This window comes from Leuresthes tenuis, unplaced genomic scaffold, assembly GCF_036924035.1.
Source record: "Leuresthes tenuis unplaced genomic scaffold, fLeuTen1.0.hap1 SCAF_5, whole genome shotgun sequence".
Lineage (NCBI taxonomy): Eukaryota > Metazoa > Chordata > Actinopteri > Atheriniformes > Atherinopsidae > Leuresthes > Leuresthes tenuis.
The window spans coordinates 31,716,260-31,742,134 of record NW_027325359.1 but is presented as its reverse complement, the minus strand read 5'-3'; the positions used below and the strand labels follow the sequence as shown (position 1 = coordinate 31,742,134).

General features: G+C 39.9%; 1 protein-coding gene across 1 annotated transcript in view; it reads left to right on the top strand.

The window, feature by feature from the left end:
* The first annotated feature begins 228 nt into the window (after positions 1 to 228).
* The window catches only part of il34 (interleukin 34), a 52,043-nt gene continuing 26,396 nt past the window's right edge, over positions 229 to 25,875 (top strand). The window contains exons 1-2 of the mRNA XM_072386666.1: positions 229 to 555; positions 11,622 to 11,880. Coding sequence (XP_072242767.1) covers positions 11,835 to 11,880 — 46 coding nt within the window. The 5' untranslated portion in view covers positions 229 to 555; positions 11,622 to 11,834. The remainder of the gene's footprint in view (positions 556 to 11,621; positions 11,881 to 25,875) is intronic.

Genomic DNA, 25,875 nt, shown 5'->3' with positions numbered 1-25,875 from the left:
AACCTCTCATTGTGCTGGTTATTTTCAGCATTATAGATGCATTTAAAAATATATTTGACTAATATCATGTCTAGTGGAAGGACAACCCACTCATTTAGTCTCAGGACACAATCCGAGCTTTTGCGTAGATGTGATGTAGATAAAAGAGGAAGTGCTCTGTTTCCCAGGGGGGTGTGGGGGTATGTGAGGGGGTATGGGCTCTTATTTTGAAATCAGGCCATATTTATATGTGCGACTTGAAATTGATTGGAAGAAGCTGCGGGCCACCGTGTTGCGCACTTGGCGGCACCCTCACTCAGCACACCACAGCTCCATGGATGGACGGAACCTGTAATCAATTCCCTTTGGTGACTTTTACTGGCGGGTTGGTGAATGGATTCTTATCTCTCAGCTTTGGTTCTCGGATAAGCTCAGTACAGCCGCCACATTTGAGCAGACAGACTACTCATCCCGGGAGCTTGGGGCAAAGGGACACAAGGTGCGTGCGTACCTATACGTGCATACTTGTTGATCTGTCTCAGTGAGGACGTTGGGCGTGAGGAGATTTTCTGAAAGGTGAGGACTGCTTTAGCTGTTTCTGACGAACCTCCTAAGAGGCTGTTTGAGGATTAAAACTGTGTGTGAGGGTTTGGAGGTTAAGGTTAAGGAAAGGCACCAAGTCGTGAAAGTTAATCTGAGGGTCAAAAGGGCTACTCTGCGTCTTATCAACATTTGTGTGCGCGTGAACTTGGATTTTGATACCTGAAGCTTTCACATGGTTCATACAGGTGTGATTTTTCTGCCTGTGCGCAGTTTGTTGTCCAGCGATACTTTCACTTTCACCGGTTGCGCAGGTATTGCTCAATAAGACCTTCCTTTGGTGTGAATGCAGGTATGCTGGTGATGTTTCCAGAGCTCACTCTGCATAGTTTTGCAACCAGCGGCGTTACCGCCAAGTTTGCAGAAGTTGTGACATTATCTTGAACAACAGGTGAGACCTCACAGTGTTGCAGCTCCGCGGCGCAGTTTCAACACTGCAGCAAAAGCAGAAGAAACTTGTTTTAGTTCCACAATGGAGAACTTGCAAACCAAAGAGGGAAAATGAGTTTAAAGGTAATGCATCTATTCATTGTAAATCAACTGAGGGCAAACTAACCGCAGCATGATGCGCGTCCAGCTGCGGATTCACAACATTTTCTTCTTGAAAAGTAAATATTCTTTCTCATGGTGACGCGCAGACAGCCGCAGCTTGCGCATCTGATTTTTCTTATTGCTGCTGCTCCGGCCAGCACAGTTGATTCTCCTTTTGTTTGCTTTATGACACAGCCCTCCCTCAGTGAACTGTGGCCGCTCAGTCTGTAGCACACCGCCGCAGACAGCAGCACAGATCTCAGCAGCTGCTTGATCCCGGCTCGCAGCCACCGGCGGCCAATGAGGCCTCTTTGTTGTTGGATTGTTGTGTGAAATGAGGAGACATTTTTGGACCAACACATCCAAACATGAAGCAGGGAGAGGACAGAGGAAATCTGCGGCGTGTCAGCCTCCAGCAACACGTTTGATGCGTGTGGTTGTGCGCGTCTCCCGCTTCTGTAGTTCTATGTTTGTGAGGACCAGTCTGAGGTTTGGGCCTTTTTTATGTGTGGACATTCAGACCCACTATTAAGACAACACTGGTTAAAGATATGCACATTTCTACTGGATTAGGTTCAGAGTGGGGGCGTTCAGGGTCAGTGAGGAGGGGGGCAGTAGCAGAAGAGACAGCATCTATTGTATAGGTTTCATCTAAATGGAGTCTGTCTGCTGCTGTCTGTGTGCCCACATGTCTGCTGCTGCATGCTTCTGTTTCTCTTCAACTGTCTCTGGGTACAGTTCTGTGCAAAGTATTGATCCACTTCTCATTTTGCCTGAAACACAGGAAATAGGTGCAGTGAGTTGTTGAAACATTAACTGAATACGATATACAAGCCAAATACATTCTGTACAACTCTACTAAGCTTGAAAGTCAATATTTGGTATGAGCAACTGATGCATCTCTCAGGTCCTGTCAGGTCTTTGCTGGATTTTTTCCTCTTTCTTAAGGACATCACTTTCAGATCCTGTTCATCTGCTGTAGATAGTTTTTTAGGCCTGACACTTCTTCTTTTGTCCTCCACTTGTCCAGTGTCCTCAAATGTTTTAAGGACACACTGCACACCATGCTGAGATATGCCAAGTTTTCAGCTAATAGCTCTTTGGGAATCACCTTGTTGCTGCAAAATGAATGAAAAAGCAACCATAGGGTTTGGTGTCACTTTAAAAGATTACAAGAAAGTCTGGCTGCTTGGAAGCTAAATATAAAGAAAAGCAAGCCAGATCAACACTTTTGCACAGTATTTGTTCTCCCTGTGCAGTCAGCAGCAGGATCCTTCCAGGATTCAGTGTGAGTGTCTCTGCCTCTCTTTTACATCCTTAAATCACGAGTCATCTTTTAGGTAAACATCACTAAGATAAAGTATTTACACTTCTATTTGTTCATTTCTGCAGGGACCAAGGAAACAAAGAAAAAAAAGAAACTAAATAAATAATAAATTAAAGTTTCTTCATTCTTGCGCTTAACGAGTTGAAGCTTTAGAGGTTTAGTCTGAAACACCAGATGGTTTGTTTCGCAGAACCACTTTTGAAAGCAAACAAGTTTTAATTTTAAACTTTTATAGAAAACAAATTCTTTTACTTCACAAGTGACTGGATGAAGCATTTGTCTCTTAAAGTCTTCAGCAAACTTCAGTCTGATAAATCAAGCAGAACCATACAAGCAACGGGAGCTGGCATTGTTCATTGTTGTCACACCTAAAACACACCTGGAGCTTCCAGAGCAGGAGACTTTAGTGTTGAAGGCAACGTGAGAAGAAAAAGGAAAGATTCTGTGCACCACAGTGTCCCAACTTCACTTTTATCCACAGGATGAATCTTCCTGATCACATTCAAGTCTTTAATGCTCATATGCAACCCTGTTGTTTGCACTAATGCATAGATGCTGACTATTGACTGTGTGCTGATTACAAGCTGAATGGATTTGGATTTGTCTGACCTCAGGACTGTTCCTCCACTTCGCGTCGGCCCGTTTTTGCATGGCTGCACAGAGGGATGCAGTGATGGACCGTTCTCACTGACAGGTGTTAGGATCACCAACTTTCAACTTTGGTTGCCAACACTGTCCTTGAGTACAAGCAGATTGTTAACTTTTAGGTTAGAGGAGTAACCTGACATCTTTCTGACAGACTCAGCCTCTGATTCTTTTCACACCCACTCATGTGACTTATTTATTGACAGTTAACATCGTTAGTTGTGAGATGTTTCTTTTGGCATTTAGTATTCCAACTTTTCTGAAACAAGGCAGTTTACCTAAAAGAATAGCATGTTTGCCTTTTTTCTTTGTAGTCTTTGTACCTTTTCCAATTCAATTAGGGTTAAATGGTTTTAATTTACATTATACACACTATTTGGAAATGGAACTGTACAAGCAGCATGCTTTAATTACAACCTATGCAAAAAGAAACCAGCATGTTGGCCGTCTGCCACAGTGAAAGCATATTCACACAGCAGGGAAGACTGAGTTATAGTCCGCTGGCTGCTCGCTGAGGTGTGCTATGCAGCTGAGAAGCACTGGAATAATTTAGCAAAAGACTGAAAAAGGTGGAGGGATAACAAAGAAGATGAAGAAAAGAGGAACTAAAGTTTATTAGTGAGAAGCTCCTCAGTGTAAGAGTCATAATTAAGAGGAATGTTTAATGCTTGTTTCAGTCGTCTATGAATGACTTTTGTGATGCATTTAGTGTGCTCATTTGAGGTGTTTACAACTAGAAATGGAGCATATTCTTCTGATTATGTAAGATCAGTCCATTTGTTTCTGATTCTATCGATTAGAACCTGAGTGTTTTCCACTAAAGACATCAGAAGCATTCCTTGTGTTGAAAACCTTTCTGACAGCACGCAGAGAGGACCCAGTGGATTGCTGCTCTGAAATTCTCTGACCAAAAGACCATGGGTTGTTTCTAATATTCTGTCTAACTGGGTTGGACAAAGATTAGAGACACCATTATAATAGAAATAGGATGTATTTGAGTACAACAGTCCCACCATAACCACAGCCCCATAGAGGACCTCTCTTACAGCATGAAATGTATGCGCTCTGCTTTCAACTTGCTCATCTTTCTCCAGTTTTTCTGCTGCTTAACTGGAAATGAATGCTGTGAATTTTAGAAGACAAATGTTGTTTATATTGGGGACACATCTGTTATTTATCTTGCATCACAAAAACAACTTTCTAAAAAGTTTGGACGCCTAGTTTATACAGGCTTTCTTTTTGGACACTGTTACAGATGTGAAGATATGTCGAACTCCTCCGAAAACAACCCCGATTTAAAAGATGTTGGGACACTGGGAAATGTAGATGAAAACATTGTCATGGTCTGCAAATCTCATAAACCAATATTTTAATCCCAATAGAACATATCAAACTCTGAAAGTGAGACGTTTTATTATTTCACTAAGAATAGTTCATCTTGAATTTAAAAGAAACAGCCGGATGAACATGTTGCAACTAACTAGATTAATTGGCAACCGGTCAGTAACATGACTGGTTATAAAGAAACCTTTAGTATCTCAGAAGCAAAGATGGGCAGAGGTTCAGCAATCTGCATAAAACTACAAATTGTGGAGGCCAAAAAATTAGCAATAAGTACTTTCAGTGAATGTGCAAACATCCTTTTGGAGGACGACAAATTGTCCTAATGTGTTGAGTTGATGTGTGACCATAGCAACCAGCAAACACAAAGGTGACGGCTGCATTGTAAAAGTGAATCATTTTAGCCATCACAGTGATTGTGTCCTTATGTTATTAGCTAAACCCAAGTAGGAAGTGACTAAAGTGTTCGTAAAGCGTTATTATAGTTTTATTCTAACTCAGGGGTCCGAAAGGCAGCTTTCATATGTTAAACTTAAACATTTGACTCGAACGATGTTAACTTCGATGTGGAAACGCTCGTCAGTCGTATTTCCCCTCCTGCTTGTTGTAGCGTGTGTGAACTCTGGACTTTTAAATTTCATGTAAAGTCAATTAAAAAAAAAGAACAGTGGCAGACACATTATCTTTGAAAGTGATGCCACTACGTGTCAGTTTCCACTGAAGGTGATGCTGCGACTGTAATTAAGCAGTTTTGTAATATTTCAGCGGATGATGGGCCGGTTGGAGACCCTGAAAACTCCACCATTTCCACCTTATATGAGCTTGTTACTACTATGGCTTCGAAGCCATACTAGGGTAGATTTATGGTCCAAACCTAAGTATTTAAATAACTGCAAACTTAATTGTCACGAAACACATCCTGATTGCTTTTATTCCAGCGCCATCAACGGGTCAAAGCTTTCATTTACCCTCCCTCTGAGAGCTGCTTCATTTCAAGACATCTTGGGACAGTTTGATGTCTGCTTGTTACCAGTGAAATGCCCTTTGTAGGCTGGATTAGTCGCTGTGGTCATTTTCTTATTGAAAAACCTCAAAGTCGAGGCCTTAATTGATCCTGACAGTGTTTCAGCTGAATATGGAAACGATGTTTGTGGAAACTTGTGGAACTATTTTGCCGTTTTCTTAGATGAAATCAAAGGAATTTATTTTCTTCGTATCTTTGGAATAGATCTGGAGTTGAGTGGCCTTTCATCCCCTGTGATTCAAACATGTCAGAATTTTAGGGGAAAATTAGTTTTGAAGATAATTGTAGTATAATTAATTTAAAACATCCTCCATGTGATTACAGTACTAACTCATTACAGCCAGGGACAGATTTACAACAGGAGGCACGGGACTCAGGAAAGCAGACACCTTTATTTTTAGTTTAGTCCTACAGTTACAGACAGATGGGACTTAAACAGCAGACGTAGGGTTCCCAGCATGATCTGATCAAATGGACGGGAGGAGGTATGTTTTGTGTGTTTTATCTATGAACTGCTTTCCTGCCTTTCTCTGATCCTTCTTTCCACTCGTTCTGTATTTTATTGCTTATTTTCATTTTAAATCATTGGTTTGTTTTTCGTGTAAATTTTGGTTCTCTGTTTGCTGACCTATCTGTTCCTAACGGTTAATGATTTACGATGTGGACACATTGGATGCACTTTTATAAAGCAGCCTCCATTTTCTTGTAGAAATAGATGGGTGGATTCTCTTCACTGGCTAAACTTCCATAAACCTACTTACATATTGGAATTTGTGCGAGTCAGCCGTGCCATTTGGTCCTTAGCAGAATAATCAGACTGTAAAACCAAACAAGGACCTGACCCTCGAACCCCCTCATCGTTATGTCACTTGCCGGGAGATTATTGTCAGATTATGTTGATCAATTCATGATCACCTCTTATTACTGAAACAATTTGCCAGTTGCTTGAATAAACTGCTTTTTAAATCAGTCCATATGGCTAATTTATTCAAATAATTTGCAGTCTTTTTTCCTTTTCTGTCATATAATACCAGTACAGCGGATAATAGATAAATGTGACCAGAATAGTTTTTTCTCCATTTTCTTGATAACCAAGGTGCTGATTTCTGTGTGCATGATTGGCTACCTGAGAAACGGGCCAGGGTGGTGTCTCTTTGGAATGATTGAAAATGGATGCTGCCTCTCTCAGTAAAGCTTTGCAACACGAGATCTAAAGACACAACACACACACACAAGATGTGGAAAAATAAAAACTAAAACTGGAGAAACATTTTTGCCTTTTTCAATGAAGGTGGGAATAGAAACAACTTTGTGAATCATGTCTGACTTGGCAAAGATGACAAAAATAAATAATAAATGCACAAGGTTGAAAGGCAGGTATGACATCCCAGATGTTCCCAGAGGTTAAAGTCCATTTTTATCTCCACTGCAGTGTGTGTTGTATTTTCTTCACAGAGGTTTGATTCAGGTTAAAAAACTGCTTCTTATGCTGTGGGATGTGCACAGTGATGAGGCCCACATCCTCTCCAGATCCAAATAACTTGAAACAGATCAATATTCAGTGCGGGTTGAATACCCACAGTTCTTCATACTGCATGTGGAGAGATTGTTGGAGATAGATGCTGTAATGAATTCCCAACAAGTCAAGTCAAGTCAAGTCAAATTTATTTGTACAGCACATTTCATGTACAAAACAATTCAAAGTGCTTTACATAAAAGTATTGCAGCGGGGAGTCGAAGAAGCATTAAAAATATATAAAAGAATATAAAGAGAAACAAATGAAATAATTAAAATGATAGATAAATTAAAAGATACCATGCAGATTTCATGCATAGACACATGAGAAAAGAAATGTGACATAAAGATGTTTGGCTCAGTAAAGGCTGTTGCAGTATCTGCAAATGTGTGACACCAAGGTATTGATAGGCCAACTGCAGGGGATATCATGCAAATGTTATGTAGATGTTTAATTAAAAAAAGTATTTTGATGTGATACCAGACTTAAGTGATGATAGTCTCCTGCCTGGCTTGTCATCAGTGATGTGTGGCAGACTGTTGCTGGTCTCCTTGCCCCAGCTGTCTACCTTCCTTTGCTCTCCCCTCGTTTCATTGCGAGGTTTCCCAACGCATGTCACTGTGCTGAGTGCAATGCTACTGTTGCAAGGCCTGCTCCCCAAGGTCAAACCATTCTTCTAAGCCTTGCTACCCTCTAAATGTCTGCACTCTGGGCGGGCTGTTATAGGAGCTATGTAGACTTGACCTCAGGGTGTTGAGTATCGGCCTGTTTTCATTGCATTAAGAGATACTATTGTAATCAATATCTTAAGTCATAGAGGAGTAAGTAATGATTAGTAACAGAATAATAATAGTTTAATACTGTAAATGTGTGATAATGTGAAAGTGTGACATGTCTCTATGACAGTTAATAGGCAATGAAAACCTCCACGGCAAGTATTCAAATTATTTAAAGAAGATCATTAACATGATCAATTAAGGAACATGTCTTTACCAGCGTCCTGCTGCTTCAGAATTAGAAGTGATTTTTTGCATAAATTCTAATGATTTATCTTTGTTTTTGGTATTCAAACAGTTAAAATATGTTGTTTTTTTACTCCCCATCTTGCCTTTTTAACTCAATATAGCTAATAAGATTTATCTTAGCATGTATTGCTAATGTGTGAGAGGTTGTAACTGCATCTGTTTGCAAAATGGGCCACAGCTTTCTTAACCATCTAACAGGCCAGCTGTCAGACAGATTCCAGGTTTATTTATTTGTTTGTTACAAAGCAGCTCTTCTCTTGCTTTAATCTTCTGCTTAATCAGAGCTGTCAGGACATTTTTTAGTTGGAGGTGATTTTCTTTTTTAGTCAAACTAACCCAGGTCATAAAAAGGGCTCTTAATTTTTTTTGCTAAACCTTTATGATATCTTTAACTTTAAATATGTTTGTTCAATTAAGGGGAAAACATAAATTGTTGTGTCCATCTCCGTAGCTCATAAAAACTGTACTGAGTCTGATTTTTGTGTCATAAAGATGTTATGTTTCTTTGTTGCTATTCATTAAATATTGGTTGTTAGTAGCCTTTGTTTATCGATGCTCAATAACTGCTGTTCTTTGTTTGCTATCTTGGCTTTAAGGATAGCATTGTTGACCAGTCAGTCAGTTCACATTTGGTCAAAGCTAAGGAGCTATCGGACTTATTGCCAGGAAATTCTCTTTAGATATTTGTGGCCCCTTCAAGACATGTTGTAACAAGAGTAGCTACTCATTGACAGCATCCGCCACATTGGCCAGAGCTGAAAATTGCAAATCTACTCCCCCATTTGTTGTGTTCTTCCTTTGCAAAAGCTCCAACTCCACCAATTTTCATGAAATTCTGCTAGGTAATTTTATTTGCTAAAGAATGAACTTGTCTCGCTCATAAATACAATGTCTTTAGTCGAGTTTAACAAGCTGCTGCTTCATAACACTATGTATTTAGTCATACTAAAGATGGTATAACTTGTATTCAAGCTAAGCTTCACCATTAGTGAAATTAGCTTTGTCTTGTGAATAGTAAGAATGCTAATGTTAGCATTTAGCTCAACACACTACCGTACTGAAGCTGGCTAACCTCACAAAGATGCTAGCATGGTTGTAGACTTCACTATCTTGTGAGCTTTTTAGAATTTTATTGTTAAAGGGTATGTGACTCTGTGCAGACGTGTGTACCCCCTCATTTGTTATGACCACTGTGCTGAACTCTTTCTTTAACTCAGTCTGCATCAACTGAATAAACACTGCTGTCATTCAATCAACCTGCCCTCACAGCTGTGGCTTGATTGTAATGTATAAAGAAGTCATGCTAATTTTACATTTCCTTGTCAGACCATATATATATATGTATATATATATATATGTTTTCATACACAAGACCAAGTATATTTGATATACTCTTTATTTGCTAGTTTTCGGCCTTAACAGAGACTGAAAATAAAAGTAACAGTAACTTAAGAATACACCAAAAAAACTGGAAATAGAACAATGATTCCATTTAAGAATAAAACCAGGGTGTTTGGGATTGAAGTGTTGGAATTCCTTCCCCTCAAAGTGGAATTTCAGGCCATTGTACCTTCTCCATTTAGCAAGGACATTCATATGTCCACCACAACATGTTAATTCACATTTTGACAGCAACACATTAACTTTTCTTTATTGGAATAGTTTCTGTAGTGCACATTATGTGCACCATGTGTAACTTGTTAATGAGGTTGTTCTCATTTAATATATTTCTGTGAGATGAGGTTCAAAATTCAGACAAGTTCTCCATAGTTGATGATTTTCATATAAGTTGAAAGAAGATTCTAGTGGGTTGTCCTATTCATTATGTCACTTTTTTAATAATCCTTGTTCCTATAATCAACCGAACTCTGGACTGATTGGACCTACAGAACTTGTTTTCACTAATGCAAACTCTCACATACATTTTTGGAAAGGTCCAAGCTCTGTTTATACTTCCAGCATAAATTATTCATCATCAGTTTCATTCTATGCAATCTTTTTGGAGTGTGCTTCTATTTACGTTCAATCTTATATTGTGGGAACTTTCCTCTTGCTTCCCCTTCTGAAGTATGCCAGAATTAACCCATTTCCCCTGCTGGAAGTCTGTTTTAAAGTCTCTCTGTAATCAATCTCTTTTTGACTCGTAAGGACAAATGGAGAAGCAGTTTCGCACCTACATATAGTTAGGTTCAGAAATATTTGAACACTGACACAATTCCTATTATTTGAACTGTTAACCAAAACATATTCAGACTGTATTTATACTTCATAATGAGTATGAGCTTAAGGTGCTGACTGTCTCAAAGATAAATCGGCTGGTTAGCATAATTAAAAATAACATGTCCTGGGTCTTTCTGCCTTAGTTTTATTGTGTGAAATGCAGTTGAAAAAGGTTTAAAATCAAGTGATTTACTTGGCCACAATAGATTATTCCTCTACCTTCACAACTCCTAGGTTAGGTTCACTATGTGTTGCAGCTCATTGTCCATCAGAACTCTGAAGCACCGCCCAAACAGTTTTGCAGCATTTGGCTGAATCTGAATCTTCACTCAGCTGCTTCTGTCTTCTATCCCAGCATCAATAAACACAAAGGATCCATTGGAGTCCATGCCATCTGCCTCATGTGTTTTGCAGGTGATGTTTGCTGTGGATCAGGGGCCCCTCCAGACCCACTCCATGCATTTAGCTTCATTCTGGTACGGCATCTTGGTTTTATCTCCCTGAAGAATGCTGCTCAAGACCCAGTCTTGCTTTTTAACATATGCTTTGGGAGAGTCTAATTAAGCTTTACAATTCTTTAAAAATATGTATTTTTTTGTATTGAACCTTTGTGTTCAAGGTTTAAGGACCTAACTATTTGCTCTTAAAGTCTTCTCCTAATGGAGAGCGTTCTGCACTTTGGATTTGTCACACTGGATGTTCTGGAGGACTATTTTTTTCCACAATCATCCACTGCTGTTGTCATCTTTGGACGTTCCTTTTTGTGTTGCTGAGCACCCGGGTGCATTCTTCTTTTCACAAAATACACCAACCATTTAATTTTGCTCTGGATTAGTTTGTTTTTTCCAGTCAAAGGATGGTACATTTAACTCAAACTGAGCGCTCATTTTAATGCAGTTTGTTGGTTCTTTGTAGGGACAATTATATCAGATGATCACTGTGAGAATTTGGCTACTTCAGGGAGTAATAAAGCTAATAAGGGATCTGATAAACAGTCAACTGAAAGTATATTACTTTAGTGGAGCATGTTTTGGAGCTCTCGTCAGTTCTATAAAACCTGGCTTTTTTACAATTAGGAGGGGCATCATAATACTAATCATCTTAACCTAATTTACTGGTCGTCACTTAAACTATCCTTATCTGCTGTCAACTGCTGAAAGTCGCATGTGAAAACCCTCTAATCAAAGCCACATGTTTAAACATTTTATTTATGTTTGACCTCTTGAGAAAACATTTGTTTGCCTTTAGAAGCCACAATTTCGACAAAAATGTGTTCCATCCTAAGTGGCTTTCGAGCACAACAGAATATGTGAAACATATTGAGAAAACATGTTGAGACATCAGGGTTACGGTTATTCTCTGTCTGTCTTCTCTGGGGTTTTCTTGACTGTTTCTTTCTCTTTCATTTTCAGGCGGTCAACAGCAGAAAGCGACGAGCTGAAAAGCAGTGACCCGTCTGTCTCTCTGAGAGAGGCTCAGCAGAGCAATGAAGACCTAAAGCCGGGTGACTCGTGTGTGTCCAACTGAACACACTCGCTGAAGAGTTTCAGGCTTCAACGTTGCTTGTGTTTTAGTTTATCCACACTGTGCTGTGTTTAAAGCATTGAGGACTACAACCAAGCAAAATGATCCAAACGTCCACATCATTGTGCCTGCTGGGAGGCCTTTTAGGTAAGAGACATCTGCATGTGTGTGTGGGTTCCAGTAGAAAAGAAAATATATAGGAACATAACTTGCTGGCAACTAGAAGGATTGTCAAAAAAATGTGAATTATATGTGAAGATTTGTGTGAGGGAGACTGCAGCCATGCTGCATGTGATACGTGGTAAGTTGAATACGTTCTGAATACATCAACCATCAACAGACTTTTGGGCTAGTTTAAAATGAAACTGTCAGTTTAAAGTAGTCAGCATCTTAAACTTCCTAAGTGGGTCTCTCATGTCTCTATAAATCAGTGTTCCTCACTGGTAAAGTAGGAGTCGGTGACACACGCCGTCTGCATTAATCTGCTGATCTGACAATGATTTTATCGCTAATTTGTTTCAGATGATTTTATTTTTCAGTCTTGTCAGTTGTTCAAACAGGTGATTGCTTAAATCAGTTAAAAGAAAAGAAAGTGAATCCTCTTTCAGTTCTAAGATTTTACGAATCAGGACATTAAAGAAATTATCTTATCTTTACCAAACTTTTAAATGAAGTAAATACAACATCAAATAAACAACAATATATGACATATAACACTGTTCTCATGAAACAAAGACTGATACAAAATACAGGCGCAGTGTGTGAGAAACTAAGTGAACCCCATGATCCAACAGCTTGTAGAAGCACCTTTAGCAGTGATAAGTTGAAGTGATGGTTTTCTGTGCGACGTCATCAGTCTCACATGGTTGTGGAGGAATTTTGATGGCCTCACATTTGACTCTAGAATACTTTGGTATCCAGAGGAGTTCATGGTGGACTCAATGACTGCAAGGTGCCCAGGTCCTGTGGCTGCAGAACCAGCCCAGATCATCAGCCCTCCACCATCGTGCTTGACAGCTGGTATGAGGTGTTTGTGCTGATATGCTGTGTTTGGTTTCCTCCAAACGTGCTGCTGTGCATTATGACCAAACATCTCCACTTTGGTCTGGTCTGTCCAAAGGACATTGTTCCAGAAGTCTTGAGCTTTGTTCAGATGCAGCTTTGCAAACCTAAGCTGTGCTGCCATGTTCTTTTTAGAGAGAAGAGGCTTTCTACTGCAACCCTTCCAAACAAGCCATACTGGTTCAGTCTTTTTCTAATTGTGCGGTCATGACCTTTAACCTTTAACATGCTAACTGAGGCCTGTAGAGTCTGAGATGTAGCTCTGGGCTTTTTCACCTTGGGGTGAACTTGCTGGGACATCCACTCCTGGGAAGATTGACAGCTGTCCTGAATGTTTTCCACTTGTCAAAGACTACATCCTGCTTTGTTGTTTAACATCAGGGGTCCAGTAAAAAAGACAAAGTGAGAGCTGGCTGCCTGGTTTGTTTTTAGCTTCTCCAACTGGGAAAGAGTGCTTGGAAAGTAACACCTGAATTATTTTTACTTTTATATTTTGAAATGAGACCGTTCTGACCAAGCTGTCCCCACATCAGCTGTACATCATTGTTAAACATTAAAGACTTGGAGGAATCATTTATGTAGTGGGCTTTTATTTATTTTTTGAGCAGAAAAAGCATTAAAAATATGTAAAACAATATAAATAGAAAGAAATAATAATAATTAAAATGAATTCAAACAAGCAACAGTTTAGAAAACAGTTTAGTCTGTGTGTGATTAACCATAACTTCAAACAACCACCACATTGTTCGAGATTGCAGTACATTCCCACTCGCACTATGGGGGTAGTTTATTCATCTCTAGCCAATTATCTATATTCCAGAGGCTTGGAGCCTTGACTTGCCTTCCTGCCATGACACCCTGAGGGATCTCTACTTTTGTGTGAACAGAGTTTGAAGAGGCTGCTCTTTATTTGAACCTTCAAGCTGCTGCTGGTTTCCCATCAGACACAGAGAGGGGTGTGTGACAATTATGATTCTTTTCTCATTGGAGGCCTTAATTGCATGCAGAAAGTGAAGCTGCACGGATGCAGAGTTCTCTTTAGAAGACTATATGTGACAAGACAAAGCCTCAAGTTGCCTGCCTGTCCCCATGCTACGTAGTTCTGACAGTGATAAGTTTTGCTGTAGTTTAATGAGATCTTAAAGGAGTCAAACATTCCATGTTTAACTGTATTTGAGAGAATATATTCTGCTGAGGCAGCTGAGGGTATTAATAGACATTGACAGATGAGCACAGGTGAACCTTAGCTGATAAAAGCTCTTTGTCTAGATCATTTAAAAGGCAAGATTTGCCTCAGGATGACAGGGTTTCAACAGGTCTGCAGAGAAAGCTAGCTGTCATGCTGAGGTGTGATTTTTAACGCCCTCAACAGTATATATCACCCTCTGTCTTTGTGGTATTTCGGTGCTCAGCACACAAGGCAAAAATGAGGAAGCACAAACCCAGTTGGATGTATTCGTGCAAAGTATAATGTTGCATGACTATAGATACCTCACAGCTGTTTGTTTTTAGTTATTCTGTTTTCCATGGTGGCATTATATGAATAACAGGAAGAGTTCCTCCTCTTCCATGTCGGACATAATTCAGTGAATAACTCAGTTCCCCTCCTGTACATGCATACTGGGACAAAGGATGGATGGTCAACTTAATCAGCCGGGTTGAACTCTAACTGCTTGAATCGACTATGCATGTGACCGTGTTCCAGGAGTTTCCAGGTCATGGCAGACGTGTGCCTTTGTGATTCATAGGTTGTTACATATCATCGAACACATGCCATGTCAGGTGAGGATGACAGATTATGTCTTCTTTCAGACCTTAGGAAAGTGGCTCCAGCTCCAGGAACTTGTGTTTGTGTATCACCTTTTGAACTGATGATCTTAGAATCTGCAGCTGTTTAGACATGGCTCAGAGAGAACTTCCTGTCTTATGTAGATCTATGATCCTCTTTCTAAGATCTGTTCTGAGCCTCCCATTGTTTTGTGTGTTGGTCAATCCAACCATTGCCTGCAAACAAAGCCTTTTTTTGTTTGTTTTTTTGGCACAGAGAAGCTGCAGTCAATCATGATCACTAACAGGAAGTTAAGATGTGGCAGACTTAAACTATCAGCTGACATTTTAGACCTGTACCAACCAAACTAGATCAAAACTTTTTTCTCTGGATCGTTCAGTGTTTAACTTATAGGTACATGTTGCATTGTCATTCTGATCAAAATTATGAGTGTACGTAAACTTCTGACTGGAACTGTAGGTCTGCACGAGTGGAAGAAAAAAATGGGGTATCTGCTCATGAAACAGCTCTCTGTAAAGACTGAATAATTGTTCTAACCTCTCCACTTTCCAGTAGATACAGTAGTTCTCATTAGCATATCCAAAGAAAAGCACTGGTTTGATGAATGCATATCATGTTTCTCACACATTGGCTGACTCTAGATTCTTGATCTTGTTTTTTTCTCCATCTCTTGCTGTATGTAAAGCTTTCATCTCTTCAGACAACCGTGGGACTTATACATTATCTGATGCTCTTTTAACGTGCGTAAAGAGAAGCTTTCCCCTGGTATGAAGTGGGAATGAACTCTGGATTTCCAAATCAGGGAGGTTGAAGTTGTCCCGTTCCTACCAGTTCAGTTTGACATATGTTATGTATGTCAGAGCGCAGTATTGTGCATGGAGAATATGACCATATTTCCTGGTTGCAGTAAATTACTCCAGGTGCCTTTTATGAACCGCTGACACATCAATAGGCTGATTTTGCACCAGTAGAAAAAAATCTGTTAAAAAAAAAAAAAAAGCTGTTTCCAGTTTCAAGCTTTTCAAAATGAGAGGACACCTTCAGTACATTTACATGCTCAACTACTATTTAAATGCATGTGTGAATACAGAAACTTTACCAATATAAGCTTAAAATTAAAAGCCTAAAACTGCCCTTTAGTGCTTGGGGCGGTTGAGACATCGCAGTTTATGATTTTGGTTTCCCGCCATGCACCCCGCTGCGTTGCTTTACAGTAACTTGACATTTTTGTGGGTTTTTGATGGTGTCTTTGAGGCCTCTTCAACATGAGCAAAAAAGTTTGTCAAATACTCTAGTGTAGGGGTGGGCGATATGGCAAAAATATCATATCACGATTTTTTAAAAATAAAATCACAATTTCGATTTTATCACGATCTTAAATTGAAAAGTGAAAAACAGACAGTGTTGCAGAAGTATTTTCGGCTGGGCAGCTCGTACCGCGGGTCAAATACTTGAAGCAGGCGTTCGAACCCCTCCTTTTCTACCGTCTTGAACGGTACCAATACTTTTCAAGATAAAAGGTAACTGCTTCTGTTACCTCTTTCTATCGCTTGCTTGACTTGTCATAGGAGTGCCTTTGTCAAATACCGGTGTTAATGTCTGTTTTGGTCTTAGCTAGCTGCTGCCTCCATCTGCGGTGCCGGTGCCGCCGGGCCCCTCGCTGTTTGGCTCTCAGCATACTGTTTGGGATGCTTCCTCTTCAAGTGATTGAACAGGTTCGTTGCGTTGCCACCCGACGTGCGAACCGTTTCTGTGCAAACTTTGCAAGGAATAAGCCTTATCCATAAATGAAAACTATGTGATTCATTTACATCCCTATATAACCTTTAGGATGATGTTTGTCTGGTGTTGGAGAGAATCCCGAATGAATGCATGTGTATATTCAACCCAAGTGCTTGAAAAAAGTTCTATTCAAAGCTTCAATGGCATCTCTCGTATCCTGTAAAGAGGGTATGATTGAAAGAATCCTCCTTTCAAACAGCAAAGTCTGCCGGACGGCCCTACGCTGTGGTCTGTGTGAGTAAACATCCAAGATATTCTGCTGCTTCTAGCTGCCTCTGCGGGAGATCATGGTGCGTAAGTACAGCTGGATGCACTGCACAAACGTTGTCTTTAAGTTACTTGAATGGTGATTTTTGTCAGATGAGGCTGTGGTTATAAAATCAGGACTTTATTAGAACAGTCTGGAAATGCTTTAAGTGAGTTGACACAGTCTCAGTGGGCAGATTAATTTCAATCACAGCTGTTATTGGGAATTTCTTTTTTAATGCTGTACTGTTTTTACAAAAATATACAAAAAGATTTAACTTTGGAGCATATGCAGAGCACCTAAGCCCATTTGAGTCCAGTTGAGCGTGTACATGCAGGAGATTTATGTGGAAAATTTCAGTCAGACTAACATGTTTACATGCATTTTAAAAGCCAGATTTAGCTCAAACTAACTTTCATGTCAGCATGTTTGGTGTTAACTTGTGAAATGATCAGTTCTAACACAAGTTAATCTCCTTTTTTAAATCTTACCAAGCCGATCCCTGGTCTGGGGGGTGAAAATTCACCACGACCACATGCTGACGTTTCTGGTCTCTACACCACCTCATCTGACCTCCTGAAGCCTTTCTGGTGACAAGTCTTCAGGCAAACTCTGTTTATTTTTTTGTGGAGCCGTGTGAAGGAGGTCAGGGGCAATTGATTTTCAACCCCTGATGGTCCTGACAGAAGGAGGGGGGGGCAGGATTACTCTGTATCTCTGTTTCGGGACTTGTCATGGTCTGCAGTCTCTATGAAGGAGAAACCAGGTGTTGCGATTGCAGCTGTAGCTAATCATATGTTACTTTAGGAGGGGCTCAAGCAGTTATTCAAGCACGGGGTCCCCTGGCACCTTTAATCCAAGTGTTTAAAGCTCTGGGGTTACGGTGACCTGGCAGTTCTTTCACTCAGGAATGCTTTGTCATGGTAATACACAAAACACTGGCAGAAAACTCCAAAATTTGTGGCTTGGAAATGCAAATATCCCCTCATGAATACAGTGTGTTTTGAGTTTTGTGGCTTATCTGCCCTGGTAAAATGCAATTGCCTCACATTTCTAAAAGTTATTCTGAAAAAGTCTCAAATGTTTACTTAGGTTCAGCAGATACTTATTTCACACCTCATGAAAACATTTCAGCTTCTTGATTTCTCTTAATAAGTTTACAACAAATAATTCATTAGTGAGGTTTAAGTATGACAATGTCTGAGTTATGAGCTCCACCAGAATTTGAACTATTGAAATAAATATTCATTAAAACGGGAAAACAAAGACAGTCTTTATTTTTGCTCGTCATTTAGCATTCGCTGCCTTTCACTCACTCGACTTGATAAAGTTTTAGATGTTTTAGATATTGGATGTAATCCCCAAAGCAATAAGATCCAGGCTTTGAAAATTTAGAATTTAATATTCTAGATTCAATTTCATTGTTGTTATACAGTCAGACTCTAGTGGATAGTGGACTACTGAATTTATCTAGTGGATAAATATCTAGTAGCCTTATGCTACAGCTGCAGATACTTCTGTATTCTGGTCAGAATATATATGACTATTGACTAAGCATTATTTACACTTTTTCATGCTCTTGTTTTTTGTGATTTACCTATTTCTCTGTCCCCTGGGCTCTGTGCAGACACCTCACAGATACCACTGATGCTCTGTAGGTTGCTACCATTGATGTTCTGGACAGTTTTTATCCTTCTCTGCTGAGCCTTTCTTTGTTTGTGATGTTATCCCGATATAGAGTAACAAATGAATTCTGAATTTTCTTAACCAGGCTGGAGATGTGACATGATCTTAACAGGTTCTTTGTGATATTGGGTCTCCACTGACACTGTTGGTTTACCCGCACAGTTAAGTCGACCTTCGGCTATCAAAGCCAAGAAACTGGATTGCTCTTCTTGTCATATGAGCCTCTCTCAGCTTGTTAGTATTGGGCTTTTTCAGGTTTACCTATTACACCACAGAAATAGAAACAACTGACAGTTTAGTTGGTGGCAAATTGGCATGATTTTGTTTGGTGAATTGGACAGTTTTACAGCTCTGTACATTTCATAGAGCTTCATTCTTTACTATGCTTTAAAGATAAGAAACACACTATCCTTTCACGGTATTCACACAGAACGTTGAGGCCAGTTTAGGTCCAGTTGAACGTATACGTGCACGAGTAATTTGATTACCACGAGCATTTGTAAATGAAATTAGAAGAAAACAAATTATTGTCCTAGTCTGACTAATTTGATTTAGGTGGATTTGAGTCTGAAGTCTACATGTATTTGAAATGTCCAGGTTTACTCAGTCTAACACACTTACTGACATCACGGACTTGTGTTGTTGTTGGATCTTGGTTTAGTTGATGTTTGACAGCAGGTTGTTCTCTGAGCACCAAGTGGCTGCTACATGAATCGTCATCTGCAAACTTTACAACAGAGTTCTCTTCATGTTTGTCATGGGTGTGAGGGGGGGTGAGGAGGTGTGACTACTAATACACTCTGACAGGAAGTCCAGTAACACACTACATATTGTAGTCAAGCCCACATAGTCATTCTCACAGGGATAGATGCTGTATGTACTGAGCTTAAATCAATCAACAATTAAAAACAGCCTCAGCCTTTCTGTCTGTCAGGAACCACCTGTGATGAAGTGTCTGGACCCATTCTATATCCCGACTATCAGTTATTGATCACTATCCAGAGCTTGTGTGTCTCTGTCTTGTCCTCCCTTTCTGATTCGACATAACGGAGAAGAGTGAGTTATTTTTGCTGAGGTTCCACCTTTCTAAGCTGCTCTGCGTGTCACACTTCTCTCCTCAACACCGCTAAAAGCGTAGCTTTGGAAGTAGCATCCTCCCTCTGAGGAGTAATGACAGACTCTCAGTCAGAGGCAGTTTCACTGTTAACTAATATTAAACTTTGTGTTGTTTTGCCAAATCAGTCTAGAATAATAAATGATTTCCAAATAAATCTATTCAGGTACTCTGGTGAAAAAAAATCTGGAAAATATTGCAGTGTCAGCTTTTTTCCAGTTTGGTGCAGCTAAAGTGGCCTCAAACGTGGGGGCTGCTCCTTTAACCAAGTGGAAATCAAGTTTATGCCTTGTTTCCTTGTCTCGGTGTTGATCTTGTCCTTTGGATTTCCATGTTTGGTATTCTAGCCTACCTTATTTCTGCTTTATACTTCCTGTCTTGTTTTGTAGATTTGGCTCCAGTCCCTTCTGTTCCCCGAGTCTTAGTTAAGCGATTGCTACGCACCTGTCATGTATTTGTCGTGACCTTCCTTGGTGTGTATACTCTTCACTGATCTTTGTCAGATCCTGAACATGTATGTTCTGTCTTCCCACCTTTGAATTTTGAACGCTTGGTTTTCTACCTCATCCACAAACCGTGACAATTAGAAGAAAAAGAAGCCAATCACTTTAATTAGCAGCAGCTCTCATTCAAAGATGTCAGAATAGTAAATGAAGCAGTTACATCTAATCCATTTTAAGGCACAAACTGACGTTCTTGGTAAAAAAGTCTCAATTATCTAGGAGTTTATTAATGGCTCAATTAAGAACTAAAGTCTCTGCTGATGTCTCTGCTTTAGTGTCTTTGATCCCAGCTTTCACATTTCCTCAAACTTGGTCCAAGGCTTTCTTTTTGACTCAACTTGAGCTTTACCTCTATTCATCTGTGGTTTCTGGTCAGGGAATTGCAACAACCGCATTTTGCTGTTGGACAATATGTATTTCTGTGAACATGTGCCAACCTCAGAACACTTGATCTGTCAACACTTCAGTGGGTTTTACAGATGATTGAATTATTTTCATCCCCTCCAGCTTAAAGCGGACCTTTCTCATGTTTTGTTCTCTTGTTCCTTCAGAATTCAGGTTTCTTGCCTCAGTTCAACAAAGTTCAAGCTAGAAAACCTTAAATCTTTTTATGCGTCTGTCTGCCTTTGCATGTTATCATTGCGATGTCCAGGAGGCCTGTCTCGTGTGTTCCTCTGCCTCCTCCTTGAGATATGTTATGATGGGATGCAGCTGTGTGGCAACCTTGAACAGGACAAGTGGGAGTAGAAATTGAAGATTGAGAAATGTCATTGTTGTCAGGAAGTGTTTAAGATGTTTCCTGAGAACACGTTGTGTCGCCAAAAGATTTGGAGTGTTTCAAGTTTAAGTCTTTGGCTTTGTGTCAATGTTTGGACAAATGAGTTTACTTCATTTCATGTACTGTCAGAGCTTCTAAAAAGCAATATCTCTTTATTGTGATTGAATAATCATTGCATGTCTTTTACCAGGAAAATGCCTTCAAGTCTACACTTACTGCCTCATTAAGTGTTGTGGGATCCATATATGTTACACTCTTACACTGTCTCACACTGAACTGAAGGGAAACAAAGCTGAGCCTTCCACTTAACCATGTTAACCTACATTCATCAATAGGTTGCTAAATGCTTATGTGAAATAAACATGATCACAGTTGCTAACTCTGAAAAAATAGCTCCATTCTGCAAGTTATTTTCTCAGGCTTGTTCGGTATAAAACTCTGACAGATTTAGCTTGTGATTTGCTGTTTTTACATGTGCACTTGACTCCTGAAATGTTCTGGAGATGTTCTGGAGTGGTGGTATATGTGAATACAAATGGTTGCAGCATCCCCTTCAGACTCCATCCAGCCCTTATTTAAAACTCCAGAATATCAGTGAGTTTGGCAGTCTGTGTGAATGTAGCAGCAGCCAATATGCTACTGCCTGTAGGCGCCAGTTAGAGTTGCTGCTTCATCCTCTTTTCTGCTGACTTAAACATTGCTTCCACTCCCCACTACACACAGGCACATACAGTACTGATGCCAACTGTTTTTTTTAGATGTTTGAAATATTTCACAGACAAATAAAATGCAACATAGTAGTTGACATCATATGCTGCACGCTGGACAGCTTCTGTAACGGCTATAAAACCCGCAGAAGTCACTTTGTCAAAATCACACTGCTGAATATAGCCTTTTTATATTTATATGCAGTTTACTCTCATATCATGCCAAAGCAATGTGGCATGTTTTCTTGGCACAGGGGTCACAGTATATGGATAAAAACCCAAGAGTTTCTGGTATTTTTAAGGATAAACTGGGTACCACCTTGATGTCCAAGTTATCTGATATTGATCCAAAGAGAACGTTACTCCCATTCTGTTCCATTTTCTGCAGCTGAACCCATATAAGAGGTGCAATGAGGTGCTAACAGACATGTGACTCCAGCAGCGAAGTACAGAGTCCGACTCACACATATGGAAGCTGTTTTGTTTTTGTGGATTTCTTTCTTTAACAGTTTTTCAGATTCATATACATGCAATTTGGTAAATTATACTTATTAATTGTTGGCCTCTGCATTTCTTACATCCCCACAAAACAATATAAATACAACAATCTCATTCAGTAATCACTCAAATAGTTAAAGTATCTCAAGAGTATAGTTTCAGCTCCTGCCAAGAAACAGGGAAGCTGACCTTACAGCTGGAGGGGCTGCATCAGCGTTTGGTTCAGTATCTCTGTGCTACAGATGCAGATTGTCTCTGGCACATCATTTAAATTCTTGGGTAAAAGTATCGTGATCGAAAATTATTTTTCCCATACTCCAGCAAACAAACTGTTCTTATTACACAACCGGCCTACACATACTGTACACCATATGAACAGATGGGAATGGTGAGTCTACCTCCTTCTACCTCCACATCCCACTTACTGGGCTTGTGTTTTTCCTTTAGCTTATAACCACAGTGATTGTGTCATATTTGGCGTTGCATTCAGGACACTCAGGTGCCAACAAAAACACTAAAGCAGAAGAGGGTGTATGCAGTTGGCGTCATTAAAAGAGCAACAGTCGAAATATTTTTGTTAGTTTCCTCCAGCGGATTTTAATAAGGTGAATTCAATTCAATTCAATTCAGTACAATTTTATTTATATAGCGCCAAATTACAACAATTGTCATCTCAAGGCACTTAAATAATATAGTCCAATTCAAGCCAATTGGAATTCAATTCATTATAATCATAATCCAATTCATTTATATAGAGCCAATTCAAAAAATAATATCCTAGCTAAGGAAACCAACAGATTGCACCGAAACCTGTCTTCAGTCCAATCTCCCGTCCTGATCATGCCTGTGGCAACTGTGGAAAGGAACAGGAAGAAACCTCTGGCAGAACCAGACTCAGGAAGGGTGGCCATCCACCTCGACCAGCTGGGGTTTGAGAAGACAGAAAAGAGGGAAAAGAGGGGGGAAAAACACCACAACGCCATTCAAAGGATACCTGTTGGAACAGGGAAACACAAGTTAATAACCACAATAATGTCACATGTACATAAAATCATTTGAGAAATTAAACAGGGAAAAAGAGAGCAAAGTGAGGAAAGGTGTGACAGATGAGGTCCCCCTAGCGATGATCTATTCAAAGAGATCATCAAAGTTACCTCAAAGAGACTTTATCAAACCAGATGCTGCAGGTGGAAAAGGTGCTTCGCCAGCACTGATGGAGTTTGGTCACAGGTTTGAATGTGACTGCTCCCTGACACCTGGTGCTAACGTGCATCAGAGGCGATACTTTTCAAAAGCACTCAGTAGGAATCGAAGACCGATTCAGATCGAATTGCTCAAACCAAGTGTGTACACAAATGTGTCCTGAGCCACGTTGAAGGGCCTCCTGCTCATTTTGGATCAGGTGCATAAAACCTAGAGTAGATTCGTGACTAAAACTGTGTGTACACACAAAGGCATAAACATGCTTACATATTGTTTTCACCAAATTTAAAAGATGTGCATTATTTATCTCAGTCATCATGACACTGTACTTACTTTCCACTTCCGTTTAGTCGTGGATGGATGCAGCCGACCCCCTATTTTTATATTTGCATGTCAAGACTTTTAATGCACCTCAACCAAATGGGTATAATAATGAAAACAAGAGTAGAAAGAGCGCAGTGTCACCATTTATAAAACTGAGACACTCATCAGTGAAGCAGAGAAAAAGCAAATCTCAGTTCCGTTATCTGAACAGAACAAAAACTGCTGAATTCAAATTGCAACAAGCGATCGGCTGTGTAAGTTCAGAGAAAAGGACCCTGCAGTGATGAACAGAAATAAATGGTGGGATTATAAACTGGCTGTTAAAATGGGCATCGGGACCGACAACAGTTGAATGCACAGTCTGTACAGCCTGTGATGATCAGATACAGATATATAAATGGTTTGCGGTATGCTTGTTGTTTTCTTGAACAGCCCTGTGAGACAATCTGGTGCCAGAAAATCAGAATGATCTCTAAATGTTCATTTCATTTTTAATCTCATTAGAGAGGTATTCCACAGTGATTATGCACAACACAGCTGTGGTTATTTATAGCACACGCAACAGCTGCAAATAAAAGCACATTGTGTAAAGGGATATTTCAGCTTCATATCAGGGTTACATTGCTGTAAAAACATGCGTTTGCATGCTATGAAAAATGTTTGTCGTCCGCAGAGACTCACTGTGAAATCTTCTTCTATAGGTATCTGTTTGTGTGGACTGAAAGGCGTATTTAGTTATGTTTAGATATGTTTTCCAGAAAGAAATATTTTGTTTAAGGCAGAGCTCCCAACTGCACAGGAATGACGTTACTCCCTTCCTGTGTTCACATCTGCAGCAACAGCGATCGCAGTGCCGGAACTGGCAAAACAAATGTTTAGAGCTGAGCTGCGTTTGATTTAGCTCGTCAGTACCTCCGTTTTAAAGGGACATTTCCCTTTTTTTTTTATTCTGAAGCGGTGTTGTAGAAAGTACTGATGAGACTGCAGTCAAAGCGCTCTCAGTTTGGAGAATCTGGAAGGAATTCTGAGGTAGAAGTTAAGCTAAGGGCTTCTCAGAGTGACTCCATCTAAATAACAATTTGAGCAAAGATTGAATTTGGTGGTTTTTATTTCCTTTGTCACTATTTTCTCAATGGATAAAAAGGTCTGTGTTGTTTTGTGTCAGTGCATGTACAGTGGCTGCTCTGCCACTGATAGCCACTGGATAGCGTATTGCTCAGTATTGCCTTTGACTCTAAAGATAGTTTGTGCTTTTTCAGGCTTTTCATTAATTTGTACTGTCTTGTGGTTGGTATTTTGGTTTTACAACAGGGTAATTGAAGGTCACAGCTGATCGTTGGCAGGATATGTTGGGCAGCCAATGTTGATGCTGAGCAACATGAATGTTCTTCAGAAAATAGTGATTAAGTAAATAAGTCTCTTGCAACAATAACATGGTGGAAAGTTCAACATATTAAACGTTCACTAAATGGTTATAAAACGTTTAAGCTGTTTTAGATAGTGAGCATTGTTTTTCTTGCTGCCCTGTTCTAATTAGCTGTTAGCTTAGCTTCTCCATAAGAATTCTTCCCTGATTCTCCAAACTGAGAGCGAATGTAACACAGCAGAACCTAATGTAGGGAAAGGAATGAAGAGGAATGTTTTTATCATCTCACAAGGGTGCAGACCCCAGGTTGCCCACTGCCCCTTGACGTATAATGGGATGCAACATTTTCTACACTTAACCTGTGTCAGGATGACAACTCGAGAAAGTTTATCAGCTTCAGTTTGTGTGTTCTTTAGTCAGCAAAGATGTGCTGACACTGACCTCTGTAACTTTACAGTTATTTTATACTCCAACAACCTCTATTTCCTAACAAAGAAACGTTTGTCAGACAGCCGCTGTGAATCAACCAAATCTGAAACACTTCAATGTCATGATATAAATGACCACAACTGATGATATGACACAGGTTGCGTGTTTACTGGCATTTAACAAGAGTTAAGTCAAGATACCAGGTGTAACCTGACCCTCCCCGAGCCACCCAGCTCACTCAGGGCACTTGTTCAACCCAGGTGTTGGGAGCCGCTTTGTGTTGGCTGTATGATGGACTGGTGACTTGTTCAGTGTGTACCTCACCGCTCGCCCCACACTGAGATGGTCTTCATTCCCTCTGATGTACTTCAGGATAAAGTGGGTATAGCTGATAAGTAGAAGGGTGGGTTGTTAACATTTGGCTCACCCCACGGCAGCCTCACACAGCTGCTTAACTTTTAGTCTTGTTCTGTGATTGTTGACAGATGTGCAGTTATTGTGGTTCAGGGGGCAAGCAAATTGAGTGTCAGAGCATTGCATATGGAGGCCATTAAGATGCAGCTTGCTGCACACTGTTGTATTATCCATGTTCTGTTTTTTGTGTCTACCACCCTATAAAAAAATGTTTTGAACTGGTTTGTGAATGCAGCAAAC